At 48.6% G+C, this 19091-nt stretch overlaps 1 protein-coding gene across 1 annotated transcript; it reads left to right on the top strand.

Annotated features, from left to right (window-relative positions):
- The first annotated feature begins 15888 nt into the window (after positions 1-15888).
- Positions 15889-17739, top strand: LOC134983413 (zinc finger BED domain-containing protein 5-like). The gene has a single exon (XM_063949102.1). The coding sequence runs from the start codon at positions 15889-15891 to the stop codon at positions 17737-17739; it is 1851 nt and encodes a 616-aa protein (XP_063805172.1).
- Positions 17740-19091: the final 1352 nt, after the last annotated feature.

The raw sequence follows: 19091 nt of genomic DNA, 5'->3' as shown, positions 1-19091 counted from the left end.
TTGAATGCTGCCAGATTAAAACTAAAGGGGCACCAGGCGACCCATATACAGTAGGATAAATAGCTTAGTGTGGCAGCACTAGTCTTAGATGATGTTTGTGTGTCAATTCAACTTACTGGGGGCTGATGCTGCAGGAGTGATCGCGCTGGTCCCCCGTCACACACCGCGGAGCTGGAAGAAAATGCCCGCCACACTGATCCTACCCGGCATCCTCTTTTATTGGGTCATGTGCACAGAGGAGGGCTGGGTTTGCCTCGGCAGGAGAGGCAAACCCAGCCCTCCTCATCTCACCAGCAGCCTACAGTATTGCCGAGACCCGAGTGCTGTGAGCGCATTAGCGCGACAAGCCTGAGGCAGCGGCAGGGAGGCGTGGCAGCATGGCGGGAGCAGTGGCAGCGTAGCGGGAGGAGTGACGGCGCTGACAGCGATGCGAGAGGAGTGGCAGTGCGGAGAGAGGAGTTTCAGTGCGGCCGGCGCGGCAGTCCTTTAGTAATCAGCAGGGCGGGCACAAACGGGCAGGGCGCATTCTGACACTTGGAAAAGGGGCAGGGCGCAGCGCCCCGCGAAAGAAGGCTAGAGTGAACACTATAGCGCTTGGGTGTGTGCTGGCAAACTCTCCCTCTGTCTCCCCAAAGGGCTAGTGGGGTCCTGTCTTCTATCAGAGCATTCCCTGTGTGTCTGCTGTGTGTCGGTACGTGTGTGTCGACATGTATGAGGACGATGTTGGTGTGGAGGCGGAGCAATTGCCTGTAGTGGTGATGTCACCCCCTAGGGAGTCGACACCGGAATGCATGGCTTTGTTTATGGAATTACGTGATAGTGTCAGCACGCTGCAAAAGTCGGTTGACGACATGAGACGGCCGGCAAACCAATTAGTACCTGTCCAGGCGTCTCAGACACCGTCAGGGGCTTTAAAACGCCCATTACCTCAGTCGGTCGATACGGACACCGACACGGACACTGACTCCAGTGTCGACGATGAAGAAACAAACGTATTTTCCAGTAGGGCCACACGTTACATGATCACGGCAATGAAGGAGGCTTTGCACATTTCTGATACTGCAAGTACCACAAAAAGGGGTATTATGTGGGGTGTGAAAAAACTACCTGTAGTTTTTTCCTGAATCAGATGAATTGAATGAAGTGTGTGATGATGCGTGGTTTACCCCCGATAGAAAACTGCTAATTTCAAAGAAGTTATTGGCATTATACCCTTTCCCGCCAGAGGTTAGGGCGCGTTGGGAAACACCCCCTAGGGTAGATAAGGCGCTCACATGCTTATCAAAACAAGTGGCGTTACCGTCTCCAGAAACGGCCGCCCTCAAAGACCCAACTGATAGGAGGCTGGAAAATACCCTAAAAAGTATATACACACATACTGGTGTTATACTGCGACCAGCTATCGCATCAGCATGGATGTGCAGTGCTGGGGTGGCTTGGTCGGAGTCACTGACTGAAAATATTGATACCCTGGATAGGGACAGTATTTTATTGACTATAGGATGCATTTCTTTATATGCGAGATGCACAGAGGGATATTTGCACTCTGGCATCAAGGGTAAGTGCGCTGTCCATCTCTGCCAGAAGAAGTTTATGGACGCGACAGTGGTCAGGTGATGCGGATTCCAAGCGGCATATGGAAGTATTGCTGTATAAAGGGGAGGAGTTATTTGGGGTCGGTCTATCGGACTTGGTGGCCACGGCAACAGCCGGAAAATCCACCTTTTTACCTCGGGTCACCTCCCAGCAGAAAAAGACACCGTCTTTTCAGCCGCAGTCCTTTCGTTCCCATAAGAACAAGCGGGCAAAAGGACATTCATATCTGCCCCGAGGCAAAGGAAAGGGTAAGAGACTGCAGCAAGCAGCTCCCTCCCAGGAGCAGAAGCCCTCCCCGCTTCTGCAAAGTCCTCAGCATGACGCTGGGGCCTTACAAGCGGACTCAGGTGCGGTGGGGGGTCGCCTCAAGAATTTCAGCGCGCAGTGGGCTCACTCGCAAGTGGACCCCTGGATCCTGCAGGTAGTATCTCAGGGTTACAGGTTGGAATTCGAGACGTCTCTCCCTCGCCGGTTCCTGAAGTCTGCTTTACCAACGTCTCCTTCCGACAGGGCGACGGTATTGGAAGCCATTCACAAGCTGTATTCTCAGCAGGTGATAGTCAAGGTACCCCTCCTACAACAAGGAAAGGGGTATTATTCCACGCTGTTTGTGGTACCGAAGCCGGACGGCTCGGTAAGACCTATTCTAAATCTGAAGTCTTTGAACATGTACATACAAAAGTTCAAGATGGAGTCACTCAGAGCAGTGATAGCGAATCTGGAAGAAGGGGACTTTATGGTGTCCTTGGACACCAAGGATGTTTACCTCCATGTCCCAATCTGCCCTTCACACCAAGGGTACCTCAGGTTCGTGGTACAAAACTGTCATTATCAGTTTCAGACGCTGCCGTTTGGATTGTCCACGGCACCCCGGGTCTTTACCAAGGTAATGGCCGAAATGATGATTCTTCTTCGAAGAAAAGGCGTCTTAATTATCCCTTACTTGGACGATCTCCTGATAAGGGCAAGGTCCAGAGAACAGCTAGAGGTCAGTGTAGCACTAACCCAAGTAGTGCTGCAACAGCACGGGTGGATTCTAAATTTTCCAAAATCCCAGCTGAGCCCGACGACACGTCTGCTGTTCCTAGGGATGGTTCTGGACACTGTTCAGAAAAAGGTGTTTCTTCCGGAGGAGAAAGCCAGGGAGTTATCCGAACTTGTCAGGAACCTCCTAAAACCAGGAAAAGTGTCTGTGCATCAATGCACAAGAGTCCTGGGAAAAATGGTGGCTTCTTACGAAGCGATTCCATTCGGCAGATTCCACGCACAAATTTTTCAGTGGGATCTGCTGGACAAATGGTCCGGATCGCATCTGCAGATGCATCAGCGGATAACCCTGTCTCCGAGGACAAAGGTGTCTCTTCTGTGGTGGTTGCAGAGTGCTCATCTGTTAGAGGGCCGCAGATTCGGCATACAGGACTGGGTCCTGGTGACCACGGATGCCAGTCTGAGAGGCTGGGGAGCAGTCACACAGGGAAGAAACTTCCAGGGCGTGTGGTCAAGCCTGGAGACGTCTCTTCACATAAATATACTGGAGCTAAGAGCAATTTACAATGCTCTAAGCCTGGCAAAACCTCTGCTTCAGGGTCAGCCGGTGTTGATCCAGTCGGACAACATCACGGCAGTCGCCCACGTAAACAGACAGGGCGGCACAAGAAGCAGGGGGGCAATGGCAGAAGCTGCAAGGATTCTTCGCTGGGCGGAAAATCATGTGATAGCACTGTCAGCAGTGTTCATTCCGGGAGTGGACAACTGGGAAGCAGACTTCCTCAGCAGACACGACCTTCACCCGGGAGAGTGGGGACTTCATCCAGAAGTCTTCCACATGCTTGTGATCCGTTGGGAAAAAACCAATGGTGGACATGATGGCGTCCCGCCTCAACAAAAAACTGGACAGGTATTGCGCCAGGTCAAGAGATCCTCAGGCAATAGCTGTGGACGCCCTGGTAACACCATGGGTGTACCAGTCAGTGTATGTGTTCCCTCCTCTGCCTCTCATACCCAAGGTACTGAGAATTATACGGCAAAGGGGAGTAAGAACGATACTCGTGGCTCCGGATTGGCCAAGAAGGACTTGGTACCCGGAACTTCAGGAGATGCTCACGGAAGATCCGTGGCCCCTACCTCTAAGAAGGGACCTGCTTCAGCAGGGACCTTGTCTATTCCAAGACTTACCGCGGCTGCGTTTGACGGCATGGCGGTTGAACGCCGGATCCTGAAGGAAAAAGGCATTCCGGAAGAAGTCATCCCTACCCTGATTAAAGCCAGGAAGGAAGTGACCGCACAGCATTATCACCGCATTTGGAGAAAATATGTTGCGTGGTGTGAGGCCAGGAGGGCCCCGACGGAGGAATTTCAACTGGGTCGATTCCTACATTTCCTGCAAACAGGATTGTCTATGGGCCTCAAATTGGAGTCCATTAAGGTTCAAATTTCGGCCCTGTCGATTTTCTTCCAGAAAGAATTGGCTTCAGTTCCTGAAGTCCAAACTTTTGTCAAAGGAGTACTACATATACAGCCCCCGGTTGTGCCTCCAGTGGCACCGTGGGATCTCAATGTAGTTTTGGAATTCCTCAAATCCCATTGGTTTGAGCCACTCAAATCGGTGGATTTGAAATATCTTACATGGAAAGTGACCATGCTACTGGCCCTGGCTTCGGCCAGGAGAGTGTCAGAGTTGGCGGCTTTATCGTACAAAAGCCCATATCTGATTTTCCATTCGGACAGGGCAGAACTGCGGACGCGTCCTCAGTTTCTCCCTAAGGTGGTATCAGCGTTTCACCTGAACCAACCTATTGTGGTGCCTGCGGCTTCTAGCGACTTGGAGGACTCCAAGTTGTTGGACGTTGTCAGAGCCTTAAAAATATATATTTCAAGGACGGCTGGAGTCAGAAAGTCTGACTCGCTGTTTATACTGTATGCACCCAACAAGCTGGGTGCTCCTGCGTCTAAGCAGACGATTGCTCGTTGGATTTGTAGCACAATTCAACTTGCGCATTCTGTGGCAGGCCTGCCACAGCCAAAATCTGTAAATGCCCACTCCACAAGGAAGGTAGGCTCATCTTGGGCGGCTGCCCGAGGGGTCTCGGCATTACAACTCTGCCGAGCAGCTACGTGGTCAGGGGAGAACACGTTTGTAAAATTCTACAAATTTGATACCCTGGCTAAGGAGGACCTGGAGTTCTCTCATTCGGTGCTGCACAGTCATCCGCACTCTCCCGCCCGTTTGGGAGCTTTGGTATAATCCCCATGGTCCTGACGGAGTCCCCAGCATCCACTTAGGACGTCAGAGAAAATAAGAATTTACTTACCAATAATTCTATTTCTCGTAGTCCGTAGTGGATGCTGGGCGCCCGTCCCAAGTGCGGATGGTCTGCAATACTTGTACATAGTTATGGTTACAAAAATCGGGTTATTATTGTTGGAAGCCATCTTTTCAGCGGCTCCTCTGTTATCATGCTGTTAACTGGGTACAGATCACAAGTTGTACAGTGTGATTGGTGTGGCTGGTATGAGTCTTACCCGGGATTCAAAATCCTTCCTTATTGTGTACGCTCGTCCGGGCACAGTATCCTAACTGAGGCTTGGAGGAGGGTCATAGGGGGAGGAGCCAGTGCACACCACCTAGTGGTCAAACTTTTAATTTTGTGCCCTGTCTCCTGCGGAGCCGCTATCCCCATGGTCCTGACGGAGTCCCCAGCATCCACTACGGACTACGAGAAATAGAATTATCGGTAAGTAAATTCTTATTTTTATTATTACTATAAAGGAGAGCAGAATGGGGTGTCCTGTTATTATACACGGAGAGCAGCCAGTGGTGTCCTGTTATTATTATTATACAGAGGGAGCGGCCTGTAGTGTCCTGTTGTTGTTGTTATTATACAGGGGGAGCATCCTGTAATGTCATTTTATTATTACTGTAAAGGAGAGCAGAATGGGGTGTCCTGTTGTTGTTATTAGTGCTGTACAGGGGGGGGCATTTTTTTTTGTACGGTTATTATTATACAGGGACAGCAGCTTGTGGAGTCCTGGTATTATTATTATTACTATTGTTAATTTTATTATGTAATTGTTGGGATTGAAAATATTGCTAAAATTCTAGATTATATTAAAGCAGAGACCATAAAATCCCTGGCATGTGTAACAGATGATAATTGGAGCAGTATGAAGCAAATGTATATCATACTCCTGGGAATGTCACTGTGACATCGCTTATCTCTATAGTAATAATACAGGGACATGACTAGGAAGGTGAAGGGATCTGGGAGTGTCACAGTGACATCACTTATATCCATTGTAATAATACAGGGACATGACTGGGGAGGTGAGGGGATCTGGGAGTGTCACATAGAGATGAGCGGGTTCGGTTTCTTTGAATCCGAACCCGCACGAACTTCATGTTTTTTTTCACGGGTCCGAGCGACTCGGATCTTCCCGCCTTGCTCGGTTAACCCGAGCGCGCCCGAACGTCATCATGACGCTGTCGGATTCTCGCGAGACTCGGATTCTATATAAGGAGCCGCGCGTCGCCGCCATTTTCACACGTGCATTGAGATTGATAGGGAGAGGACGTGGCTGGCGTCCTCTCCATTTAGATTAGGGTTGAGAGAGAGAGATTGCTGTGATACTGTAGAAGAGAGTGCAGACAGAGTTTAGTGACTGACGACCACAGTGACCAGTGACCACCAGAGACAGTGCAGTTGTTTGTTTTATTTAATATATCCGTTCTCTGCCTGAAAAAAACGATACACACAGTGACTCAGTCTGTGTGCACTGCTCAGCCCAGTGTGCTGCACATCAATGTATATAAAGCTTATAATTGTGGGGGAGACTGGGGAGCACTGCAGGTTGTTATAGCAGGAGCCAGGAGTACATGATAATAATATTATATTAAAATTAAACAGTGCACACTTTTGCTGCAGGAGTGCCACTGCCAGTGTGACTAGTGACCAGTGACCTGACCACCAGTATATATATTAGTAGTATTGTATACTATCTCTTTATCAACCAGTCTATATTAGCAGCAGACACAGTACAGTGCGGTAGTTCACGGCTGTGGCTACCTCTGTCGGCACCCGGCAGGCAGTCCGTCCATCCATAATTGTATTATATACCACCTAACCGTGGTTTTTTTTTCTTTCTTTATACCGTCGTCATACTAGTTGTTACGAGTATACTACTATCTCTTTATCAACCAGTGTACAGTGCGGTAGTTCACGGCTGTGGCTACCTCTGTGTCGGCACCCGGCAGGCAGTCCGTCCATCCATAATTGTATTATATATATACCACCTAACCGTGGTTTTTTTTTTCTTTCTTTATACCGTCGTCATACTAGTTGTTACGAGTATACTACTATCTCTTTATCAACCAGTGTACAGTGCGGTAGTTCACGGCTGTGGCTACCTCTGTGTCGGCACTCGGCAGGCAGTCCGTCCATCCATAATTGTATTATATAAATTATATATACCACCTAACCGTGGTTTTTTTTTCTTTCTTTATACCGTCGTCATACTAGTTGTTACGAGTATACTACTATCTCTTTATCAACCAGTGTACAGTGCGGTAGTTCACGGCTGTGGCTACCTCTGTGTCGGAACTCGGCAGGCAGTCCGTCCATCCATAATTGTATTATATACCACCTAACCGTGGTTTTTTTTTCTTTCTTTATACCGTCGTCATACTAGTTGTTACGAGTATACTACTATCTCTTTATCAACCAGTGTACAGTGCGGTAGTTCACGGCTGTGGCTACCTCTGTGTCGGCACTCGGCAGGCAGTCCGTCCATCCATAATTGTATTATATAAATTATATATACCACCTAACCGTGGTTTTTTTTTTCTTTCTTTATACCGTCGTCATACTAGTTGTTACGAATATACTACTATCTCTTTATCAACCAGTGTACAGTGCGGTAGTTCACGGCTGTGGCTACCTCTGTGTCGGCACTCGGCAGGCAGTCCGTCCATCCATAATTGTATTATATACCACCTAACCGTGGTTTTTTTATACCACCTAACCGTGGCAGTCCGTCCATAATTGTATACTAGTATCCAATCCATCCATCTCCATTGTTTACCTGAGGTGCCTTTTAGTTCTGCCTATAAAATATGGAGAACAAAAATGTTGAGGTTCCAAAATTAGGGAAAGATCAAGATCCACTTCCACCTCGTGCTGAAGCTGCTGCCACTAGTCATGGCCGAGACGATGAAATGCCAGCAACGTCGTCTGCCAAGGCCGATGCCCAATGTCATAGTACAGAGCATGTCAAATCCAAAACACCAAATATCAGAAAAAAAAGGACTCCAAAACCTAAAATAAAATTGTCGGAGGAGAAGCGTAAACTTGCCAATATGCCATTTACCACACGGAGTGGCAAGGAACGGCTGAGGCCCTGGCCTATGTTCATGGCTAGTGGTTCAGCTTCACATGAGGATGGAAGCACTCAGCCTCTCGCTAGAAAAATGAAAAGACTCAAGCTGGCAAAAGCAGCACAGCAAAGAACTGTGCATTCTTCGAAATCCCAAATCCACAAGGAGAGTCCAATTGTGTCGGTTGCGATGCCTGACCTTCCCAAAACTGGACGTGAAGAGCATGCGCCTTCCACCATTTGCACGCCCCCCGCAAGTGCTGGAAGGAGCACCCGCAGTCCAGTTCCTGATAGTCAGATTGAAGATGTCAGTGTTGAAGTACACCAGGATGAGGAGGATATGGGTGTTGCTGGCGCTGGGGAGGAAATTGACCAGGAGGATTCTGATGGTGAGGTAGTTTGTTTAAGTCAGGCACCCGGGGAGACACCTGTTGTCCGTGGGAGGAATATGGCCGTTGACATGCCTGGTGAAAATACCAAAAAAATCAGCTCTTCGGTGTGGAAGTATTTCACCAGAAATGCGGACAACAGGTGTCAAGCCGTGTGTTCCCTTTGTCAAGCTGTAATAAGTAGGGGTAAGGACGTTAACCACCTCGGAACATCCTCCCTTATACGTCACCTGCAGCGCATTCATAATAAGTCAGTGACAAGTTCAAAAACTTGGGCCGACAGCGGAAGCAGTCCACTGACCAGTAAATACCTTCCTCTTGTAACCAAACTCACGCAAACCACCCCACCAACTCCCTCAGTGTCAATTTCCTCCTTCCCCAGGAATGCCAATAGTCCTGCAGGCCATGTCACTGGCAATTCAGACGATTCCTCTCCTGCCTGGGATTCCTCCGATGCATCCTTGCGTGTAACGCCTACTGCTGCTGGCGCTGCTGTTGTTGCTGCTGGGAGTCGATGGTCATCCCAGAGGGGAAGTCGTAAGCCCGCTTGTACTACTTCCAGTAAGCAATTGACTGTTCAACAGTCCTTTGCGAGGAAGATGAAATATCACAGCAGTCATCCTGCTGCAAAGCGGATAACTGAGGCCTTGACAACTATGTTGGTGTTAGACGTGCGTCCGGTATCCGCCGTTAGTTCACAGGGAACTAGACATTTTATTGAGGCAGTGTGCCCCCGTTACCAAATACCATCTAGGTTCCACTTCTCTAGGCAGGCGATACCGAAAATGTACACGGACCTCAGAAAAAGACTCACCAGTGTCCTAAAAAATTCAGTTGTACCCAATGTCCACTTAACCACGGACATGTGGACAAGTGGAGCAGGGCAGGGTCAGGACTATATGACTGTGACAGCCCACTGGGTAGATGTATGGACTCCCGCCGCAAGAACAGCAGCGGCGGCACCAGTAGCAGCATCTCGCAAACGCCAACTCTTTCCTAGGCAGGCTACGCTTTGTATCACCGGTTTCCAGAATACGCACACAGCTGAAAACCTCTTACGGCAACTGAGGAAGATCATCGCGGAATGGCTTACCCCAATTGGACTCTCCTGTGGATTTGTGGCATCGGACAACGCCAGCAATATTGTGCGTGCATTAAATCTGGGCAAATTCCAGCACGTCCCATGTTTTGCACATACCTTGAATTTGGTGGTGCAGAATTTTTTAAAAAACGACAGGGGCGTGCAAGAGATGCTGGCGGTGGCCAGAAAAATTGCGGGACACTTTCGGCGTACAGGCAGCACGTACAGAAGACTGGAGCACCACCAAAAACGCCTGAACCTGCCCTGCCATCATCTGAAGCAGGAGGTGGTAACGAGGTGGAATTCAACCCTCTATATGCTTCAGAGGTTGGAGGAGCAGCAAAAGGCCATTCAAGCCTATACAACTGAGCACGATATAGGAGGTGGAATGCACCTGTCTCAAGCGCAGTGGAGAATGATTTCAACGTTGTGCAAGGTTCTGATGCCCTTTGAACTTGCCACACGTGAAGTCAGTTCAGACACTGCCAGCCTGAGTCAGGTCATTCCCCTCATCAGGCTTTTGCAGAAGAAGCTGGAGACATTGAAGGAGGAGCTAAGACAGAGCGATTCCGCTAGGCATGTGGGACTTGTGGATGGAGCCCTTAATTCGCTTAACAAGGATTCACGGGTGGTCAATCTGTTGAAATCAGAGCACTACATTTTGGCCACCGTGCTCGATCCTAGATTTAAAACCTACCTTGGATCTCTCTTTCCGGCGCACACAAGTCTGCTGGGTTTCAAAGACCTGCTGGTGAGAAAATTGTCAAGTCAAGCGGAACGCGACCTGTCAACATCTCCTCCTTCACATTCTCCCGCAACTGGGGGTGCGAGGAAAAGGCTCAGAATTCCGAGCCCACCCGCTGGCGGTGATGCAGGGCAGTCTGGAGCGACTGCTGATGCTGACATCTGGTCCGGACTGAAGGACCTGACAACCATTACGGACATGTCGTCTACTGTCACTGCATATGATTCTCTCACCATTGATAGAATGGTGGAGGATTATATGAGTGACCGCATCCAAGTAGGCACGTCACACAGTCCGTACTTATACTGGCAGGAAAAAGAGGCAATTTGGAGGCCCTTGCACAAACTGGCTTTATTCTACCTAAGTTGCCCTCCCACAAGTGTGTACTCCGAAAGAGTGTTTAGTGCCGCCGCTCACCTTGTCAGCAATCGGCGTACGAGGTTACATCCAGAAAATGTGGAGAAGATGATGTTCATTAAAATGAATTATAATCAATTCCTCCGCGGAGACATTGACCAGCAGCAATTGCCTCCACAAAGTACACAGGGAGCTGACATGGTGGATTCCAGGGGGGACGAATTGATAATCTGTGAGGAGGGGGATGTACAACACGGTGATATATCGGAGGATGATGATGAGGTGGACATCTTGCCTCTGTAGAGCCAGTTTGTGCAAGGAGAGATTAATTGCTTCTTTTTTGGTGGGGGTCCAAACCAACCCGTCATTTCAGTCACAGTCGTGTGGCAGACCCTGTCACTGAAATGATGGGTTGGTTAAAGTGTGCATGTCCTGTTTATACAACATAAGGGTGGGTGGGAGGGCCCAAGGACAATTCCATCTTGCACCTCTTTTTTCTTTTATTTTTCTTTGCGTCATGTGCTGTTTGGGGAGGGTTTTTTGGAAGGGCCATCCTGCGTGACACTGCAGTGACACTCCTAGATGGGCACGGTGTTTGTGTCGGCCACTAGGGTCGCTAATCTTACTCACACAGTCAGCTACCTCATTGCGCCTCTTTTTTTCTTTGCGTCATGTGCTGTTTGGGGAGGGTTTTTTGGAAGGGACATCCTGCGTGACACTGCAGTGCCACTCCTAGATGGGCACGGTGTTTGTGTCGGCCACTAGGGTCGCTAATCTTACTCACACAGTCAGCTACCTCATTGCGCCTCTTTTTTTCTTTGCGTCATGTGCTGTTTGGGGAGGGTTTTTTGGAAGGGACATCCTGCGTGACACTGCAGTGCCACTCCTAGATGGGCACGGTGTTTGTGTCGGCCACTAGGGTCGCTAATCTTACTCACACAGTCAGCTACCTCATTGCGCCTCTTTTTTTCTTTGCGTCATGTGCTGTTTGGGGAGGGTTTTTTGGAAGGGACATCCTGCGTGACACTGCAGTGCCACTCCTAGATGGGCCCGGTGTTTGTGTCGGCCACTAGGGTCGCTTATCTTACTCACACAGTCAGCTACCTCATTGCGCCTCTTTTTTTCTTTGCGTCATGTGCTGTTTGGGGAGGGTTTTTTGGAAGGGACATCCTGCGTGACACTGCAGTGCCACTCCTAGATGGGCCCGGTGTTTGTGTCGGCCACTAGGGTCGCTTATCTTACTCACACAGTCAGCTACCTCATTGCGCCTCTTTTTTTCTTTGCGTCATGTGCTATTTGGGGAGGGTTTTTTGGAAGGGACATCCTGCGTGACACTGCAGTGCCACTCCTAGATGGGCCCGGTGTTTGTGTCGGCCACTAGGGTCGCTTATCTTACTCACACAGTCAGCTACCTCATTGCGCCTCTTTTTTTCTTTGCGTCATGTGCTGTTTGGGAGGGTTTTTTGGAAGGGACATCCTGCGTGACACTGCAGTGCCACTCCTAGATGGGCACGGTGTTTGTGTCGGCCACTAGGGTCGCTTATCTTACTCACACAGCGACCTCGGTGCAAATTTTAGGACTAAAAATAATATTGTGAGGTGTGAGGTGTTCAGAATAGACTGAAAATGAGTGTAAATTATGGTTTTTGAGGTTAATAATACTTTGGGATCAAAATGACCCCCAAATTCTATGATTTAAGCCAGTGGTTCCCAAACTGTGCGCCGCGGCTCCCTGGGGTGCCGCGGCGCTGTGACAGGGGTGCCGCAGCCTAGCAACCGTTTGTCCGCATTTTTTTTTTTTCTACTTGCGAGGGAAGTGCTGGCAGCAGGAGAGGCAGTGTGGCCAGCCAGTCCATTCAGTCAGCCGGCGCCGGGACGGGATGTGCGGGCTGTGTTTGTCCGCATGATGCGGCTACGGGAGGGGAGTGAGGGCAGCAGGAGAAGCAGGATCAGTCTGTCCGTGCCGCTGCTCAGGTAGCCGGCGCCGGGGCTAGCGGCTGCGGCGGACATACACTGGGCACGGGGGGGGGGGGGGCGGCGGCGGCTGGTGGTGGTTAGTGTTGTGGAGGGAGAGGAGGAGCAGGCTGCTACAGTGTGCACTGCGCACGGGGGTGGGGAGAGGAGGAGCAGGCTGCTACAGTGTGCACTGCGCACAGGGGGGGGGGGGGGGGAGGCGCAGGCTGCTACATTGTGCACAGAGCCGGAGGGAGAGAGTGCAGGCTACAGTGTGCACAGGGCCGGAGGGAGAGAGTGCAGGCTACACAGTGTGCACAGAGGAGGGGAGGGCGCAGGGGCAGGGAGAGATGAGAGTGCAGGGCAGCTGCAGCTGGGCAGTGTGGTGTTAGCTGGCGGGAGAGGGAGGAAGAGGAGAGCTGCGGCTGGCCAGTGTGGAGTAAGCCAGCACCGAGGGGGGGGGGGGGGGGTGTTTGTGCGGGATGTGCTGTGGCTGTGCCCAAGGTCAGCCAGCTCAGGTGCTGGGGGAGTCATCCTGGGGTTGAGGTGTTATTGTGCAGGTTGTGACCGCGTGCTTTGGGGAACCTGTGACTGGAATCAGCCGGCAGGGGGTGCAGGTGTAAGCAGGTTGCAGTGGCCGAGGAGTGCGCTGAAGTGGCCGAGGAGTGCGCTGGAGTGGCCGAGGAGTGCGCTGGAGTGACCGAGGAGTGCCCTGGAGTGACCGAGGAGTGCCCTGCAGTGTCCGAGGAGTGCCCTGCAGTGTCCGAGGAGTGCCCTGGAGTGTGCCTGGAGTGGCCGAGGAGTGCCCTGGAGTGACCGAGGAGTGCCTTGGAGTGACCGAGGAGTGCCCTGGAGTGACCGAGGAGTGCGCTGGGCAAGGGACCTGATGGCTGATTGAAGTCCTGGCCGATGTGACAGAGGAGCTGGCTGAGAAAGTGAGTAAAATATTAATATGTGATACTGTATGTGAGATGCTGCATAGGGAAATCTATAGGAGGGGGGTGCCTGGTATAAGTGACTTATATGCAGAGGCATCTCCTCGGAGGAGGGGACCCGTGTGCAGACTACGTGTGTGGGCCCCCTCCTCTCCCATAGTTATCAGCGCTGCTGATAGCCCTCTGACCACTAGAGACTCTACAGTGCATGCGCAGGACACCGAAAAAATAGGCACTGTGCCAGAATCTCTAGTGCTCAGTGCGCTAGTAGCGGCGGTGGCGTCTACGGGAGAGGAGGGGGCCCACACAAACACTGATGGATGCCGGAAAGGTAAGTATCGAAAAAATGGGTGCAGTGTGTGCGGTGCGGCCCCCCTCTGGACCCAGGGGCCCGCACACTCTGCACCAGTGGCGGAACTAGCGAGCAGTGGGCCCAGGTGCGACAAAATGCTTTGCCCCCCCATCCCATCCAAGTCCACCCCCTCACCCCTGGAGAGGATCTGGTGAGGGGAATTTGCTCAGGACCAGGGAAATGGATACCTAGCAACAGTGCCGTAACAAGACATTTTAGCGCTTCCCAGCATTCACAGCGGTGGAGGGCAGCCTATGGTGAAGGAAAGGAACAGCAGCAGCGCCTCCACCAATTACAGTGCGCTGCTGCGGCTCCCTCCTCCACCTCCATCCTCCTACTTCCCCCCTCTTGGCGCAGCGCTCCTCTCCTCGGCGGACAGCGGCATGTAATGAATCAGTTTGACTCATTACATACCGCGCTGCTGGCTTTGGGCCCCTGGACAGTGGCAGGCCCCAGTGCAAGGCACTGCTTGCACTGGCGGTAGTTCCGCCACTGCTCTGCACCATTATAGATATGCCAATGCTTATATGAGGACAAGCTGGCAAGCAGGTGGGGGACTGGTCTTGATGCATGGATGCACTGGAACCTTTTTAGATTGATTTGACTTCAAAAAAACCTGGTATTTTAAACAAAGCCTGTTTTTTTGTTTTTTTTTAAATGGATGCATTTGCGCTGCAAAAAGACATAAAAGATATAGGGTAGTATTCATGTATGCTACATAAAATAAATTGATACTTACCACTATACATTGCATCAGTTTGATGCGACATATAACTTTGGTAAGTAGCAATTCATGAATACTTTCCGGCAATGTGTGGTATCTCGGGCTCCATCGGTCTCCCATTGCGGTGTTGGAATCAGCCGACGGCTCTCTCTACACATGCAGAGGTCTCGGGAAGCTGCAGGGTGGTCAAGGAGCAGGGCTATGACTGGGTGCTGGGCAGAAAGCAGTGAAGCACTCATGGTACTCATACACTGTCCGATTCTTGGATGCGTTTTGAACTTTTTAGTTCAAAACGCATCACTTGTAGTTCAAATCGCACTGTGTTTCTTTTGGCTTGGGATGCGATTCGCGCTCCCACATAGTTCTCATTGCAAGCCAAAAAAGGATTTTTGTACTAGATTGCATCTAGTTAAAATCGCACGCTGTCGTAGCGTATCGCATGTGATTTGTACTAGATGCAATACGATCTAGTACAAAACGCACCTAGTACAAAATGTACCGTGTGTGGGCACCTTTAGCTTGCTTGCAATTTTGCACAGATGTTCAGATTCTGCCATCCTGCGATGGCAAATCTAAACGCCATGGAAATGCAGAAACCAGAGCTTTACATTCCTTCATGAATCGCACTCACCATACTAATGTATGGTGATGCGATTCAGCTACAGAGCTGGGATGCCACTGAAGAAGTCAAGAACTTCTCCACGGTAACCTGCTCCGTGATTAGCCCGAAGCACAGAAAAGGCCTGATTTCCGCAAAATTTTTATACCATTGCCCAGCCTTAATTGTGCCACATTACTTTTTCAGTGAGAAGTGTATTTGTGTTGGATATTATAATGGTAACGGGGCACTGTAGTGTGTCATAATCTGATCCACTCATTGTAGTATAGCACTATAATGTTCCAAAATGGGACACTGTAACGTGGCATAATTTGAACTGGAGGGCACTGTAATGGGGCATAATATGAATTGGGGACACTGATCATATGAATTGGGAATACTTTGTGACAAAATATGTACTGGCAGCCCTACAGTGTTTATTTTATGAACCATTGTAGTTCCATAGTTTACATTGTAAACTATGGAACTACAATGGTTCATAAAATAAACTACGGGGCATAACATTAACTATGGCAGTACTATGTTTTGGAAAATTAACCATGGCACTATTAAGGGACATAATATTAATAAGTGTTGCGGAGTGGTGTCTCTCAAGAACCATTGGGGCAGAAGCCCTACAAATATGTTGCTATGGGGCCCAGAAAGTTTTGGCTATGCTTTTTAGAAGCACAATTTTACTTCTCATATAGAAACTACACAGGATTTGCCTTCCACTTAAATTAATTTATTGTGATTGCTCCAGTACAGAATAATTTTGTTGCACAAAAAATGGAAAGGTTTTTGAACACTGGAAAGAAGTCTGGTAGTAAAGAAAAGGATGAAGAACCACAGACCAGTGGCACAGTCGGGAAGAAAAGGAAACATCGCAGATACGACGATACTTACCTAGACATCGGTTTTACATCTGTAGATGTCAACCATGAAGAGCGTCCACAGTGTGTACTTTGCTTGAAAATATTGTCAACAGAAAGCATGATTCCAAGCAAACTAAGGCGCCATTTGGAGACCAATCACCCTAACATGGCTAAGAAATCGCGTGATTTCTTCAGCAGAAAGCTAAAAGAATTAAAAGGACAAAAAGGCACATTTTTTAAACAAGCATCCATACCAAGCAATGCTTTGCTTGCATCTTACAAGGTGGCACATAGAATTGCAATGTGTAAAAAGCCTCACACCATCGCAGAAGAACTGATTTTACCGGCTGCAGTGGATATGGTTAACATTATGGTTGGGGAATCAGCTGGAAAACTGCTTTCAAAGGTACCTTTATCAAACAATACCATCAGTCGTAGAATCCAACAAATGGCTGAAGATCTAAATGACCAGTTAATTGAAAAAATGAAAGGGAAGGATTTTGCGCTACAACTAGATGAGGCAACAGACAGTAACAAGGATGCTCATTTGATTTGCTACACACGCTTTGTAGATTGTGACAATATTGTGGAAGACCTTCTCTTTTGTAAAAGTATCACCGCCGGTATAAAGGCACAAGACTTGTTTCAGATCATTGACACTTTTATGAGTGAAAACCAGTTAGACTGGACAAAGTGCTTTGGTGTCTGTACTGATGGTGGTCGTTCTATGGCTGGCTGTTATGGAGGATTGCAGGCACTCATACGAAGCAAAGCTGCTGATGCACTTTGGACCCACTGCATTATCCACAGGGAAGCCCTTGCATCAAAGCATCTGAGTCCGCCACTGAATGCAGTCATGGAAAGTGTGTTGAAAGCTGTGAACTTTATAAAAACTCGGCCACAGAAGGCAAGGTTTTTTAGACAAATGTGTGAAGATATGGGCTCTGAGCACACATCTTTGTTGTATTACTGCAGTTCACGATGGCTCTCCCGTGGCAATGTACTTTCTCGTGTTTTTCAATTACATCAGGAACTCTACTCATATCTTGTAGAAGAAAAACACGAGTGTGCCAATAACTACTTGGATACTGTTTTTTTGTCCAAGTTAGCCTACCTGTGTGATATATTTGATAAACTGAATGCATTGAATCTCTCACTGCAGGGAAACAATACCCACATTCTTAAACTCTCAGAGAAGGTATCTGCATTCAGGAAAAAATTGTTTCTATGGAGAAGAAAATTAAATGAAGAGTGTTACAATGACTGTTTCCCCATGTTGCATCAGTTTGTTACATCAAATGATGTTTGTTTGACACATGAACTTAAATCAGTTTTTGAGCAGCACCTAACAAACCTCAGTGACTGGTTTGAAAAATATTTTCCAGAAAATATGGAAAAGTTTGTCTGGATCCAGGATCCATTCAGTACTAGGGCCCCAACGGAATTTACTTCTGTAGAAGAAGAAAAACTCATTGAGCTCTCCTGTGACAAGACCTTGAAAGTAAAATTCAGCAGCATAGGACTTGAAGAGTTTTGGATATCCATTAAAGATGAATATCCGATACTAAGTGCTAAAGCACAGCAAATCCTCATTCCTTTTGCAACAACATATTTGTGTGAAGCTGGGTTTTCAGCAGTTGCTGTAATAAAAAGCAAGTACCGTTCAAAAATCAATGTGGAACAGGAAATAAGGGTGGCAGTGTCCAAGCTGATCCCAAGGTTTGAAAAGTTGTGCAGTGCACAACAGGCTCACATATCCCATTAATAAGTGTTGAATTTTTTGAACACTCTTTAATAACTGCCTACTGTTGTTTTATTTTGTTTGATGTTATTTCTGTTAATGAGTGCTGTTAATTGTTATTTAAAATAAATGAAAGAGAAATATTTTCTTCTTGGATTTATGTTTATTATTTTTAAAACAAGTGAATAATAAGTCATTTTTTCCTCATCTAAATACTGATAACATTGTTTTGACCCAACTACTTTAAAAAAAGGGACAGTTCGGTAATTATTTTGGCTTAAGGGTGCCTTGAAAAAGTCAGGGAGACCCAAAGGGTGCCTTGGACTAAAAAAGTTTGGGAACCACTGATTTAAGCTGTTTTTTAGTGTTTTTTGAAAAAAATACCCGAATCCAAAACACACCCGAATCCGACAAAAAAAATTCGGTGAGGTTTTGCCAAAACGCGGTCGAACCCAAAACACGTCCGCGGAACCGAACCCAAAACCAAAACACAAAACCCGACAAATTTCAGGCGCTCATCTCTAGTGTCACAGTGACATCACTAATATCTATAGTAATAATACAGGGACATGACTGGAGAGGTGAGGGATCTCGGAGCATTTACATTGATATTGATGTCTTCTCCATTTTGCAGGTTAACAAAGTAGTGAAGAAGACATCCGGTGAGTGTGAGACACCCAGCAGCCATCGCATTGTGTGTAGGACTGAGCAGGACCCAGAGCCCCATCACGGTGCCTCCACCTCAGTCACTGATACATGAGGTACAATAACCAGAAGATCCTGGAACTCTCCAACAAGATCATTCAGCTGCTGACTGGAGAGGTGACTGCTGGGAATGGGGCATTAAACAGTAATACCAGGGGATGTGTCTGGGTGATGACTGGAGAGGTGACTGCTGGGATTGAGACATTATACAGTAACACCAGGGGACGTGTCTGGGTGATGACTGGAGAGGTGACTGCTGGGAATGGGACATTATACAGTAACACCAGGGGACGTGTCTGGGTGATGACTGGAGAGGTGACTGCTGGGAATGGGACATTATACAGTAACACCAGGGGACGTGTCTGGGTGATGACTGGAGAGGTGACTGCTCGGAATGGGACATTATACAGTAACACCAGGGGACGTGTCTGGGTGATGACTGGAGAGGTGAATGCTGGGAATGGGTAATAATACAGTAACACCAGGGAATGTGTCTGGGTGATTGGAGAGGTGACTGCTGGGAATGGGTCATTATACAGTAACACCAGGGAATGTGTCTGGATGATGACTGGAAAGGTGACTGCTGGGAATGGGATATTATACAGTAATGCCAGGGGACGTGTCTGGGTGATGACTGGAGAGGTGAATGCTGGGAATGGGTCATTATACAG

The sequence above is a fragment of the Pseudophryne corroboree genome (genome assembly GCF_028390025.1).
Source record: "Pseudophryne corroboree isolate aPseCor3 chromosome 3 unlocalized genomic scaffold, aPseCor3.hap2 SUPER_3_unloc_14, whole genome shotgun sequence".
Lineage (NCBI taxonomy): Eukaryota > Metazoa > Chordata > Amphibia > Anura > Myobatrachidae > Pseudophryne > Pseudophryne corroboree.
This window is presented reverse-complemented; position numbering and strand designations above follow the sequence as displayed.

What these genes read in the sequence shown, in the direction of transcription:
- LOC134983413 (XM_063949102.1), top strand. Translation starts at nt 15,889, where the DNA reads ATGGAAAGGTTTTTGAACACTGGAAAGAAGTCTGGTAGTAAAGAAAAG.